A 14,044-nucleotide genomic window follows, 5' to 3' on the forward strand; every position below is an offset into this window, starting at 1 on the left:
TTCACCTCTTAATGACAAGATATTTAAGTGAAAGCAAGGTAGCCTTGTTAAACCCATGTAGCCATAGTAAACAAATGACTCAAACACCCCTTAGGCTTTCATAATAAAAAATTGCCTGCAATGGCAGTCAGTGTTTGATCACTCTTTTTTCCCATTGATTTAAGCTTTTCTTGGATCATGATCATTTATAACAGTCTCAGTACTCTTTTTAGACATATTCTTCCCAAGTAGAGAGACAATTTTCACTGCAGGTTGTCTAGGTTGAGTTCCCAGCCTGAATCCTGGATACAAAAATAGACAGCCTTTTTAAGACCCCAGGACTTGGCAGCACAGAAGCTGAGAGCTGCAAGTTGCCAAATAATTTATATTGACTACCTAATATTTTGAACTTCCTTGCCTTTTTATCCTTCTTTCAAGATAAATTTGAGCTACATTCACAGAACTGCAGCTGGAGTGTGGAAGGGAAGTATGATGATCAATGTGGAATATGAGCAGCATCAGAAACAGATTAAATGAAAGCTAAGATTGATATAATGACAAGAGAAAGATTTAAGGTTCCTGTGTTTCATATAGATTTTCCACATATTTCTATAGTTTGTACACATGTGATAAACCATGTAATAATCAAACCAACATTTAATTCTTCCATGGAAGAGGCAGGCGGAAGTAAACAAGAGATTTACTAGATGTTTAAAAAGTCCTCTATTGTGTAACTGTGAGCTCCATTTTAAGTGCAGGCAGATTATAGATTGTTCGTGTGCCAAGCCTTCAAAAGAAAAGGTTGAATATTGAATGAACCACCGTGGTTTAGAGATAAAAACTTAGGAAATGAATGGACAGATTAACAGGGAGGTTTCCTAGCAACTGGCTAAAGATAATGGACTCACTCTCACAGGAAGAATAAGTGTAATTCTCTTCACTTGAAGGACCATATGTAAAAGTTATTTTACTGCAAAGCAACTCACAACCTCTTAGGATTTCTGAAATGGAAAGGAAAAAATCCACATACTTCTTCTCTGTGGGGATGTGTGATGTCTAAAGAAGTATTAATTCACCAACAATAACATCTGTGCAAGCTGGCTTTTTTTAATTCCCTCTGCGAATCCCCCACATTAAGGCAAGCGTGCAACAGACAAATCTGCCAAGGTAGTTCCCATTGAGCAAAGTATACATCCTTGAAGCGTTTTGGGGTTTGGGGATGTCCACAACAAAAGCAGATGTTATGTATAGGTGGCACCAATTCTTGTGAAAAATTACTTCATGCAACACTTTACAGGTACAGCTAATTAGATACATTGCAGACACAAATATGGCCTCAGATAACATGCCTCACTGGAGCACAGAGAACAGTAGATTGACACAAAACTCAGCACTGGAACTGCCCAGAACCTGGTGAGTGGGATACTTGGGAACATAGCGTGAATCATACAATAATTTGTTGTCCTAGAGAGAACTATTAGTCATGACAAATGGCACTGATAACTGTATTATTATTATTATTTTTTCTCTGCTTAATGAATAGCAAGATTGTGTTCAGTGTTACAGTAGGCCCATAGCTGATGCTGGCCTTGAAGATTACATTTAGTTTTCCTTAAAATAATCAGAAGTTGACTGTTAAACCTATGGTTGGGTTTGATTTGATTTGGTTTGGTTTGTTCTTTTTTCCAAGTCTTAGCTTTTGTAAAGTAAAAGACACATTCCACACAGTAGAAGTTTATACTGAACAAATATAAGTACTTATGATACTTGGCTGATTTGGGTAATATACGATATTCAGAACATGAAGGAATATATATTTTTCTAATAAAATGCTACTTTTAAATAGTACACTTATTGCAGAATATGCCCTGTCACAAAACACTATAAAATAAGTGGAATAAAAAACAGTTTTTAAAAATGTACACTTAGTAGAATGAAAATTTAGATGTAGACAAAGTTAAACACCACTAATTTCAGCTTTGAATGATATTGGGATAGCATGGTTGCTGACACATCAGACTGTTCTAACTTGTGTTAGTCCAGATGAGAGTTCTTTCTACAGTTTGCATCCATGTCGCCCAGTTTTGGTCTTACCCAAAGGAGAGGGAATGTCTTTGCTTTTGCTGAAGCATTCTGCTTTTTCCACTGAGAGGAGACTAAAAGCAGAAGACAAAGTTTTTATACCTTAGGTGTTTTTCATAACGGATTCTCTGCTGCTTTCCCGCTGAGCAGGTGTTTTTTTTAACTGGATTGTAATGGCTCAGCAGAAGATTCAATGACATGGTACAGAGATTTTTCTTAAGATTTGGAAGACCAGAATATCTGTTTAACACCCCTAGGCCCTGTTGTGATCTTGAACTTCTCATTACAGGACAAACTAATAAACAAAATAATCTGTTTTCCACGGCTTGGAAGAGTCTGTAAAATTCATAAATATCAGTTTATAAATACCACCGAACAGCAAATAATATGATATTTTAGAGGTCCTGTTTAAACATTGCTCCTGCTTATCTAAATGGAAGCTAAAATGTCTCATTATTTCCCATGATCAAGAATCTAATGTTGAAGTATACATCCATCTATATTAAACACAGTGAGTTTAATTTATTTCCACTCACACATCCTAAGCAATCCTGGCTGCACATCCTTTTATGCTGTAATAAAAGTGTTTCATGGTAATCTATTGCACTGCACTGCTCTTCACTTACAGCAATCATTCTTTCAATTGCTGCTTGCCTGCCCAGTTACACAGGTGTGCAGATGAAATACATATACTTTTTCTGATAAGAATATTAGGATTCACACAGTCATGAACTCTCTAGAAGTTAGAGTGACAGCCAAGATTTTTAACAGCTCCTGAGTGACAAAAACAGACAGTTGCTATCCATTATTCTTTCCTCCCACTTAACAACAAACACACATTAAATGTAAATTACCCTCAAGAGAGGACAAATGTGGACTAATTCTGGTCTTATCCTTCTAATAGCTACAGCTTTTTACTAGAATCACTAATCATCTTGAGCAACCCATGTGTCAATAGCAAGTAAAAGCTGTTGTGCTAGACAACTTAAAAAGTTTGTGTACTGAAGTTGACTCCTGGTAGGAGTGTGTGCTCTTCTTTTTTCATTTAGAGTTGCAGAGTACTCAGATATTCTTTTCCACTGCTGTGATTTCTGATATGCCACAGCAAGAATATAAGAATTGCATTATGGCCTGACTGGTCTGAGTATCTTCCCTCCAGCAACATCATTAATTGAGGCCACTTCAGAAGGCAAAACACTACTATTGTATTCACAGTCTTGGATCTACAGGGTTATTAAACTATAGATCATGGCCGCATTCACTCTGGTCTCAATGGCAACCTTGATGTCCCCCATCTCTTTTCCTTCTTTTCATGCGAATATGCTGCAATAAAGATTTTGGCTTAGTGCTACATGGAATATTATGACAAATTCAGTTCCAAAAATGCAAATGAAGAAAAGATTGGCTGAAAAAGCTGTGCCAAGGTGTGCTGAAAAGGAATTCTTCTGCCTAGAATGAAAAAAATTGAATTATAGAAAACCGGATCTTGGTACCAATCTTATTTCATCTTGTCTTTAATGACCTTGGCATAAGAAATTAAAGTATGAAAATGACAATTGTGTGGTACAAAACTAGACATATTATCAGTATAGGAGATGATGAAAATAACACATTGGAACAGATAAGAAAAGCACAAGGTCACGCATATATGGGTGACTGGTTATAAAGTAGGTGCTCATATCTTGCAAATAATTGAGAAGGATAATGATCTGAGTGCAACTACCTGAGCACAGAATAAATATGTGCCAAAAATACTGGAAAATACAAATTTAGGTGACATCAGTGACGTGTTTCCAGCACAGCTAGGAAAGTATCAACATGCATACCCCTAGTAAGACTTTGTTCTGAATACAGGGTACAATTCTACTCATTCATGATCAAAATGACCCAAATTAGAACCACCATTTCCTTGCCATGCAAGGAAAGACTGTCAGTCTTTGCTTGGTTGGTAAAGGAAACAAAATCTGAGCACAGAAATGTCTATACTCAGTACATATTTTTTTAAAGTGAAATACCAAGGAGGTGCATAAAAGCACTTGTATATAATATATAATATAGGGTAATATATTTAGATTAGATTAGATTAGATTAGATTAGATTATAAAGCTAATTATATTAGCTTTATAGTAATCAATTCTTAGTATGCAATATCTAATATATAATGTATGCTAAATGTAATTTAGTATTAAAATGCATCATATCTTTCATAGCATATGGTATTACATTTATTGCATTACATTATATCATGTCATATATTATTGTATAAAATGTACTAGACATGATGTATTTTAATATATTTTTATATACACAGTATTTTATAAACTGTAGATACTGCAATAGCAAATAGTGGAATAATATAATAGTGGTTTATATAATATAAAAATATATTATATATAGTTATATATTATCATTGTTGTGTTATTGTTCAATTATATATATAAAAATGATATTGTTTAGGCATTATATATGATACATTTTATAAGTGTAATAATTCTACGTTATATATTACCTAGTTATATAAAAAAATAATTATATGCAGCCATAACATAATATTATAAAAACTCTACATTGATGTTGAAAAACCTTAGCATGTTAGGTTCACATATCATACAAAGTAGCCATGGTAAGGATACTTAGAGATATTTGCAGAACATTTTGCCTATCCTCAGTTAATATGGTATAATTATTTCCATTCCACTGTTAAAAGAAAAAAATGCTTTGAAAGGAACAAAGCTATTTCTGGTAACTTGCAAAGTTTGCTGGTACTTCTATTGAATCAAAAATTTGCAAGCATTTTTGGGACACAGTCTTGAGAAAGTAAACTGCAATTTCTAATCCATGTGGTTAGGGTGAATGTTGTTCACACTTACCTATTCTTTCCCTGAGTAGTGACTATATTAAACCAGCAATATCTAGGGACTTGGCATCACTAAATCTGATGGAGCAACATTTGTTGACTCCAGTAAGTTTGGATATAACAATGATTTTGGACACATAAAATTAAATATTATTGCTTGAATCAGAGAATGAATTGAGAGCAGCTCTGAGGAGAAGGACTTGGTTAATTTGGTTGATGAGAAGATCAACATGACCTGACAAAGTATGCTCACAGCCCAGAAAGCCAACTACTTCCTGGGCTGCATCAAAATACCAAGAGGATGAGAGAGTTGATTCTGCCCTGCTACAGACCCCATCTGGAGTACTGTGTCGAGCATAAGGACATGGACCTTTTGGAGTGTATCCAGAGGAGGCCACAAAGATGGTCAGAGGGCTGGAACACATCTCCTATGAAGACAAGCTGAGAGAGTAGCAGTCATTTAACCTGGAGAAGGCTCTGCAAAGACTTTACACCAGCTGTCCAGTACCTAAAGGGGACCTATGAGAAAGCTGGAGAGGGACTGTTTATAATTACAAGTAGTGATAGGGCAAGGGGTAATGGCTTTGAACTGAAAGAGGGTAGATTTAGATTAGATATATGGAAGAAATTCTTCACTATGAAGGTGGTGAGGCACTGGAACAAGTTTCCCAGAGAAGCTGTGGATGCCCCATTCCTGAAAGTGTTCAAGGCCAGATTGGATGGGCGTTTGAGCATCCTGGTCTAGTGGAAGGTGTCCCTGCATATGGGAGGAAGGAAGGAACTAGATTATATTTAAGCTAAACCTTTCTATGATTCTATAAATTTATGAAATAAGACAGGGATTCTCAACAAAAGTTATTCATCCTCCAAAAGGCTGTTCAACTTTCCAGTTTTCTCTTTCTTGCTCCTAATTTTGAGGCATTGTAGTTTCTGTTGGCCAGAGTACTAAAAACTAAAAATTTGAACTGGTTATCTGTGTATACTCATTCAGAAATCTATGTTTCAGATTTTTATATATTCAGATTTTTATACAGTCAGATTTCAACAGAAAAAATGAGATTCTGTTCATATTTCCTCAATCATATTTAGTATTAATTTTCTCTATGTTAATAAAAAACAATCAATATTATCTTTCAAGTTATCTTAATTTCATTACAGTAGCAAGACGTATTCAAAATGTCATTGCATTGTAGGGAAGAAGAGGAGGAACTAGCCCTTCATTTCTAAGATGAATTTTTAATACCAAGGATTGCATATGAAACATTTCTGTTTATCTCCTTAATGAATTTCTTTGTGTTAGGTTAGAATAATTGTCTTTGAGCATGCAAATATGCACCATGTGCTCTAAGCAAAGTCAAAGTTATTAAAAACCTGAAGTCCTCTTCTTTAATCCTCATTAATAATTTCATAAATGTAGTGTTCTGATAATCCTCAAAAGAGTATATTAGGGCACATAAATGTTGTAAGATAAAAGATGCAATCATAAGTATATCACACTGTGCATAACACCTTCATGAACTACCTTGAACACAGATTTACTGAAGTTTACTGGCACTTTATCCCTATTTCAGCAAGCGTCCTCTGCAGATCTAATGATCAGGAATATCCTCCTGACGCACGCTGGCAGATACGGCTGCAGGGTCCAGACCGCAGCAGACACCGTGTCAGATGAGACGGAGCTGCTTGTTAGGGGTGAGTATGCTGGCAGTGTCACACAGTCACCAGAAATTATTGTACCATGGAATTTAAATATGTGGGCATCAGGGACATCAGCACTTTGCATTATTCTTCAGACTCTATCTTATTTGTGATTAATTTTCTGTTGCTAAAAGAAGTTTCACCATAAACTCTCCTGCAGACATGGCAATGAGAAAAAAAAAAAAAAAGACAGTTGGCTAATGGACAGTCTTAAGAGAGGTAATATCGCAAAAGGTATACTAGATTAGTTAAAATGTAGACAATTAGCATTCAGAGGCCTCTGTAAGGTAAGTATGATGGGTTCTGTGCTCTTTATATGATACTTTACATTTCATGCTATGGTCAAGCTATTCCCTCAGGTTTAATGGTTTAGGAATATTCGTTCGCTTCCTAAGAGGAGGGACCCTGCAGAGTTTTGTAAAATGCTAGCTAAGAACAACGAACCAAAAGCTCCCTAATATGACAGGGGTTTGGGGTTTTTTTCACACATGGAGTTGTCACCACCAAATTTTGGCTACATCTTTCTTTAGACCCAGTCCTGTAATCTGTTGAGTTGCTTTACCTGTCATTTAACGTTCCTGATTATGCACAGGAACACAGAGTCGTTGTCCTGCAGAATCCCACATAATATCTAGGACACCAAGCAGCTTACAGTGAAGCAGGATGTTAGCACCATCCATGCATTCCGTGAAGCAGAGTATCTCTGAATTCTGTGCTACTTGTTTGTGTGCGCACGTGTGTTCAGTGCCTGATGGGACTTGCGGATTTACAGTCCACTAACTGGCATTACAGCTGGTGGGTCCTGCTCTGTCAAGATAGATGGATCCCTGTTAGGTAGAACAACTATGTAGCTTTACTGTGGATTATACATTTTTGAAAGAATAAGTCAAGGCAGATATTTTATTAACATTTGCAAAACTTCAGATTAAAAAAAAAAAATCAAACCTATGTAGAGATTATAATCTTTCAAACATATTTGTTCTGACACATTGCAACACTTCTTTAGATTGTATATGTTCATATCCATCACTTTTAGGACAAATACATGCTTAAAGATTGTTTCTGATTGACTGCAGAGCCCTTCACATTTTGATGAAAGTAGCTGTTAAACATTTCCATAAAATCACTTGAGGACCATCAGATTTCTATGAGTTGTGGCACTACTGGAATGGGAGTATTCAGTTGCCTCAACACAGACATACAATTCCATTTTAGGGGCCATATGAAATCTGAGTCATCCTTTTGCGTTACACAAGACCTTATGCATTATATTTACCGCTCTCAAACAAGAACTGAAGGCTCTATAGATAGGCAAGGTGATCTCAAATTTAATTTAATTGACTTATTAAGTGACAAAAATCCCTTGGCTTACTACTATTTAGGACACTGTAGACTTGCTACCAAATTATTTTTTTGAAGAATAACAGTTATGTAAATGAGTTTATTGAATCTTACAAAGAAAATAAATGCTTCTCTGAGGAAGAGATTTGAGAGTAAAATAAAGGGCATTATAAGCAGTATCAGAATGTACGTATGTGGGTGTCTCATTACCATGCCACCTTGCTGATGAAGTGAAAACTATGACTGCTTTATAATGGATTTTAAATTCAAATATACTTTGCTTACAATGTTCTTTACTTTTTTCTATGATTGAATTATATGATCACTTTCACAAAATGTTTTATACTGTGTAGCTGCTTTTGTCCTTATGGAAAATTCAGTTTTCATTAATTTATAGGATATGGATGGTTTGCTGAAGTAGTTAATTTCCTTTAAGATAATCTGTAAAATTTATGCAAATTAGGGCAATAAGATCCTACAGTGTCAGTATTGCTTTCACCAAAAATGCAGGATGATTTAGTTTTGTATTGCAGAAAATGTTTAAAGCACACTCAGTACAAAGTTGCTAGTTATTACTCTCAGACTTCAGCATTTCAAAACTATAAAGTATTTAGGTGAATCTAATCTATCTCTCCTTATACCATTACAGGCATTTTGTTTTCATTTCAGTATCTCTAATTCTTTTTTCTCCACCTATCTCAGTTTCTAGAATACACTCAGTGGTCTGCAATTTGACACTGTCTGATGATCCCAAATTGCAGCACCTTTCAAACTTCCTGAGGTTTAGCTTCTGGAGATATCACACATTGCTTAGGAGAAGAGACCAGCAATAACAGATGTTGCAATAGATATTTCAGTAATCTCTGAAGAATTCCACCCAACAGAGGAAGTCATCATCTATGAAGAAAACTCATTGTCACTATGCAGTAAATTCTGAAATCCAAAGCTATATTATTCTTTATTTCCAGCATAGTTTTTAGGTAAAATAATTTCATTTTATTCATAGTACAAAACACCTTTGTGTTTTAAATGTTACAGCCTATGGCCAAACTGAGATAGCAGAAGCTTTGTTATGAATTCTTAGAAGAAAGACTTGAGCAAAGTTCCAGCACATCCTTGTTCTGACCTTACTCTCTCCTTTTACCTCTGCAGAAAATGCCAGTCTTGAATGCTGATATCATACCAGCATACAACAGCATTTCAATCATTAGTTATATTGTAAAGAAGTTCATCTTGTATTTTTAATATATCGTTGCAATTTTTTCAAAAAAGTTCTGCTTACCGTATTTCCACAGGAAATAAATTGGACACACCTAATAAATTAATCTAGTTTTTCCTCTTTTAGGTATTCATGCATATCAGAATTATTGCTATCAGCAAACTGCCTAAATTTATACTGAATTATGCACTCACCTGGTGCATTATTTTTAAGTCACGGGACAGTTTTCTACAACTTCATTACAAGGGGCTTGAAAGACAGCCATACCTTGCTGCAGCCTCTTCAGATGGAGGGAAGAGAAACAAACTCTACTGTAGACTCCTATTACTCGTAACTAACACATTGATCGTCAGACATTCGCCACTACAGTTTCAGCCAATTGCAATGTCTCAGTATCATTTATTATGGAGAAGGTATGGAGTATCCTTAAACCATACCTACCCTTTGTGAAACCATACTTGATAGTTGGAATATAGCCCAGAGATCTAATTGTGTCATCATTTTTGCCCTTATTCTTCTTTGCCCTGCGTTATACAGTAGAAGTTAAATTCCAAAAAATGTGACCAGTGACAGTCTATCTGAAGAACAGAGAATTAGTCAAGTAAATCTTGATTCTTTTGAGTCTAATTACACAATGGAGTAATTAATGGTGCAAGAAGATTTCTGAATTTACACCATATGTGCGTACATGTGTGTGTGGATAATAGTAGAAATTAAACAACTGCAAGTTTCTATTCTGCAGCTTTCTACAATGGTTTATGGATTTTTTCAAACCACTTTCAAATTCACTACTTCACAGCTCTGAATTTTAGGTAAGTTGCAATGAAATACATGTTTAATGTTACTTCTATAATGATTTTTATATCATGAATCTCTTTCAGGAACTCTTCAAATCTATATATGAAAAGATATTCTAGATAATGTTTGCATAAAAAACAAAATTCAAGTCCTTTCAGCACCGACTACTCAAACCAAAACATAAATACTTTTCTAATTGCTTTGAAAATGTGATTGAATTATGTATATTAAAGTAAGAAACAATTTTTTACTCATCCCCCGTAATTTCTCTGCTCCAAAAATGCTGTTTTTCCAGACCAAGTTATTTATTTTCCCCTTTCTGTTTCATTTTTCTAATGGTCTGAAGAACACAGGTTTCACTAGGAAGAGATGTTCTGCAGGCAGCTGGACCTGTCAGGCAGTACATTAACTTTGCAGGTTAAGTGTCTTGCATTTTAATCTTGGCATGGGTTATGAAAGAGATATTTCAGAAGTCTCATGCTAGTCAACAGTGACCTTCAGAGGGCTTTTGTCCTGACATAACCGACATCATCTGTTTATATTCAGGTAGGCTACTACCTGACTTGCATAAGCATTTCCTCTTCAAAATACAGTTCTACAAAATTCTCTGTAATTCACCATCATGAATTGTTCTTATTATTAGGTATCTGAAAAAATAAGTGATCATCTTTTCATCCCTCTGAGATCCACAGACCCCTCTAGGTACACACCTTGACTCTGTGGAAGTCCCCAGAGAGATCCTTTACTCTCTGAGCATGGAGAGGATGAGAGAGAGGCTTCAGCTCAATGGTCAGGGTTGATTTAAGGCAGAAGAGGCATTGCAAAACACCTATAGCTTAGTTCAGTAACTGCAATGCTGCAGAAACTGCAATGAGGTAGGATGTGTCTCAGACCCAGCCTCAGAATCTCACTTGTCTCTCCTCAAGAGAGTGCTAAACCTACAGGCAGTAGATTAATTGGGATCAAGATGTGTTCAACCCCTTTTATGAGGCAGAGTAGCTAGGAGCACAGGAGTCAGAAGACAAACAAGTGAGATCCCGACTGTGTAGGACACAATTTAGGGTACCCCCAACAACCCAAATATTTGCTTCTTTCATAGAGCTGACTACAGCCCAAAAGAATGAATATAGTCCTCAGGGACTGTCAACAGTTTAAACAAGTATGCTTAAGTGTGCATTGGAAAAGAGAAAAGCTAAATAACAGGCATGCACCCTCTGCATCGGATTTGCCCTCCAGCATGGCAATGAGGCAGATAGTGGTAAAGCCTTAAATGTCACTGCAAGGTTTTCTGGAAGAGAGTCATCAGAGCCCGTAGCAGCAGAAGAAGGCACATAGGACAGGCTGATACAGCTCAAGGACATCCAGAAGAGAAAACAGCTTTTCACATAGGGTGATAACTATGCTGGCACCAGGCCCGCACAAATGAGCTATTTCAGAGGAATCCCACAACAGGAATTATGTATGTCTGATGGTCAAAGAAATAGTTTTAGTGGAGTGAATGAATACAACAAAAATCACAGCTACAGACATACATTCCTGACACCCATGTCATTTCCCAATTTCATTTCATTTATGTCTTGTGTTGTTTGCTCACCCAAGGCAAATATGTGCAGAATAGCTGTTTGCCATGCAAACAAGGATGTTTACAAGAGAATATAGATATTTGCTACACAGTCAAAAATGTTTGCCCCAGCACATGAAGTCATCAGCCATTTAAGAAGCAGAAGTGATTTATGATTTTTACGAATGTTGATCCCGTTATTGACATCAGTCCAAGAAGAGTTTTCCCATGTCGTGTGCTTTATCTGGCTACCACCCTTTATTTATCCACCCAGATCTTCAACTTCCAATGAATATTAAGTAGCAGTGAAGCAGAATAGCAGAATGTTTCAGCTTGGCTGGTTTTCGATCTATCATTGGCACACCAGAAGCCAAGCTGTCTCTACACTGCTTTTTTACGAAGAAGTGATAACCAAAGCAGAAGGCTCTACTACAGGATAAATATGCACATCATGTTCTGACACTAATGATATGATCACAAACATGGTTACTAAACACTCCAGTACCAGCCAGGAGACTTGCATCTCACAGATGTCTCAGGTGATCTTGCAGCCAGCAATGTGTCAGGTTTCCTCAAGACAATGCCTCTTTGGTAAATTAATCTGCTTTTTTAATTCTGTCTTCCAAAAAGGGCTTATTATATTCTTATTTCTCCATTATGATGTAGAAAATTGAAGCAATCTGTGCATTCATATTTTCACTGCAAAGGATATCTTCCTAATTCTGTGCTTCCACCATGTTTCACTGTAGAGACACTTTAAACACCAAATACTTCTGCCATAAAAAAGGTTGGCACCATGAAAAGGAGAATCTTTATCACTTTAGGTTGATCCAATCAACTACATGAAAATAGGTCAACAGTGTTTTTCGCTTTGTGTTTATGAATTCATAAGTACAAAATCTGTTACTCATAGGGAGGTTTTGAAGAACACCAGAAGAACTCATAGCACAGAGAAGGCTATTTCTTGCATTCACTTTAGGCAAAAAGGTATCCCTTTGCTCTTGAAAGACATAGTTTCTAACAAACTCATTTGAAGCATTGCTTTGCCATGGGCTGTAATAAAGAAAAGCTTGAGTAAAAAGTCTCCTAGCAAAACCAGATATTGTATATTCCTTGCTGTTTTTTCTGCAGTTTTGGAGGATTGGTTTAGAAAAGCATCTGTACAGCTCAGCAAAAAAAAATATTGGGAGTTGGGAACGTCACACAGGGATCTAACATGCTTTCACAAAGACCAGCATGAGGATCCCTATAGTCTGTTAAGAGTAGAGATCCCCTTTGGTTTCACCAAGGTGCGTGGTACACCTGGTGCAGCAGGGGGTTTCTTGCAGAGGATCACTGCAAAATTTACCATGATACTATTATCTGATGTGGATAGGGACAGTGCTTCAAACATTTAGAATTCAGTGAGTGATTATTCCTATATAAAGCTCTATATTGTTAGCAATAATAGTGACACCACAAACACCAATATAGGCTATTTTTCCTTATTATCTGTTTCTTGCATGACATTTCTTTTTAGGATCATCATGGCTGAATTAGGAATAACAAGGCTGTGATGTTAAAGGATATTTTTGTATCTGTGAAAATTCTAGTATCTACTGAAGTCTCCAGTATTTTAATATTTATTTAATACATAAAAGTTTTTTATCATAATAAATCACTGGGTTCAGTAACTTTAGGTTGTCAAACAAATTCAATCACTGAAGTCCTATTTGTAAATTACTCTTGCAAGGCTGGTTTGCAACATGTTATACCCAAGAGAGTAAGTAGCATTGATTGCAAACTTCTCAGACAGATGCTGGATACTGCATTATACACTGCCTTGAACAGTCTATGAAGCAACCAGTTCATCTCCAAATTACCAAACTTTTTTTAAGATTGTTCCACGTACTTGTTCTAGATACAGTGCAGCCTGATCTATGGTTTTACAAAGGAGTAAAGGGTACTACTGCCAAAATGAGTTACTCATTATTCAACTTTCTGCAATGTAAATAGTGCAAACTGTAACCTGTATCAAAGGTGGACACTACAAGGTAACTAAGTCTGGGAGATGACAGCAAAGAAAAAGACAATTAGCTCTTTGCAAGGAAACTACAGTAATGCAGTAGACACGCAAGTTTGCTCAATTTTTTAATTTGACATGCCAACTAACAAAAAGTAACATCTTCTGTAAAAAAAAGCGTTCAAATAAATAGAATGCAAATAAATTATTTCTCTGTGTTTTCTTGTATTAATCAATGCTCACATAAAATATTGTTTCAGCACATCTAGTAATTTTAATATTTAATATAATGTTTATATGTAATGCATATATGTTATTAAAATGTTTTAGGAGAAACTCAAATATAAGAAAGTTATTACTCTCAGTTCTGTTACAAGTAGACCTGTGGTCTCTAAGCATTAATACAGTAACTTTGTTCCAGTACTATCTCATTGGTCTATGCTTAAGAATTTTAGTAGCTTTAGATGCCAGATATTTTCTGTGTACTTTCGTAATAGTTTGTTCACT

At 35.9% G+C, this 14,044-nt stretch overlaps 1 protein-coding gene across 5 annotated transcripts in view; it reads left to right on the plus strand.

The window, feature by feature from the left end:
- The window catches only part of CNTN5 (contactin 5), a 709,446-nt gene that overhangs the window by 650,401 nt on the left and 45,001 nt on the right, over positions 1–14,044 (plus strand). For all 5 annotated transcript variants that reach the window (XM_071803584.1, XM_071803595.1, XM_065832157.2 and 2 more), the window contains one exon: positions 6,490–6,610. In XM_071803584.1, the coding sequence (XP_071659685.1) occupies positions 6,490–6,610 (121 nt within the window). The remainder of the gene's footprint in view (positions 1–6,489; positions 6,611–14,044) is intronic.

This window comes from Patagioenas fasciata, chromosome 1, assembly GCF_037038585.1.
Source record: "Patagioenas fasciata isolate bPatFas1 chromosome 1, bPatFas1.hap1, whole genome shotgun sequence".
NCBI classification, from domain to species: Eukaryota; Metazoa; Chordata; class Aves; order Columbiformes; family Columbidae; genus Patagioenas; species Patagioenas fasciata.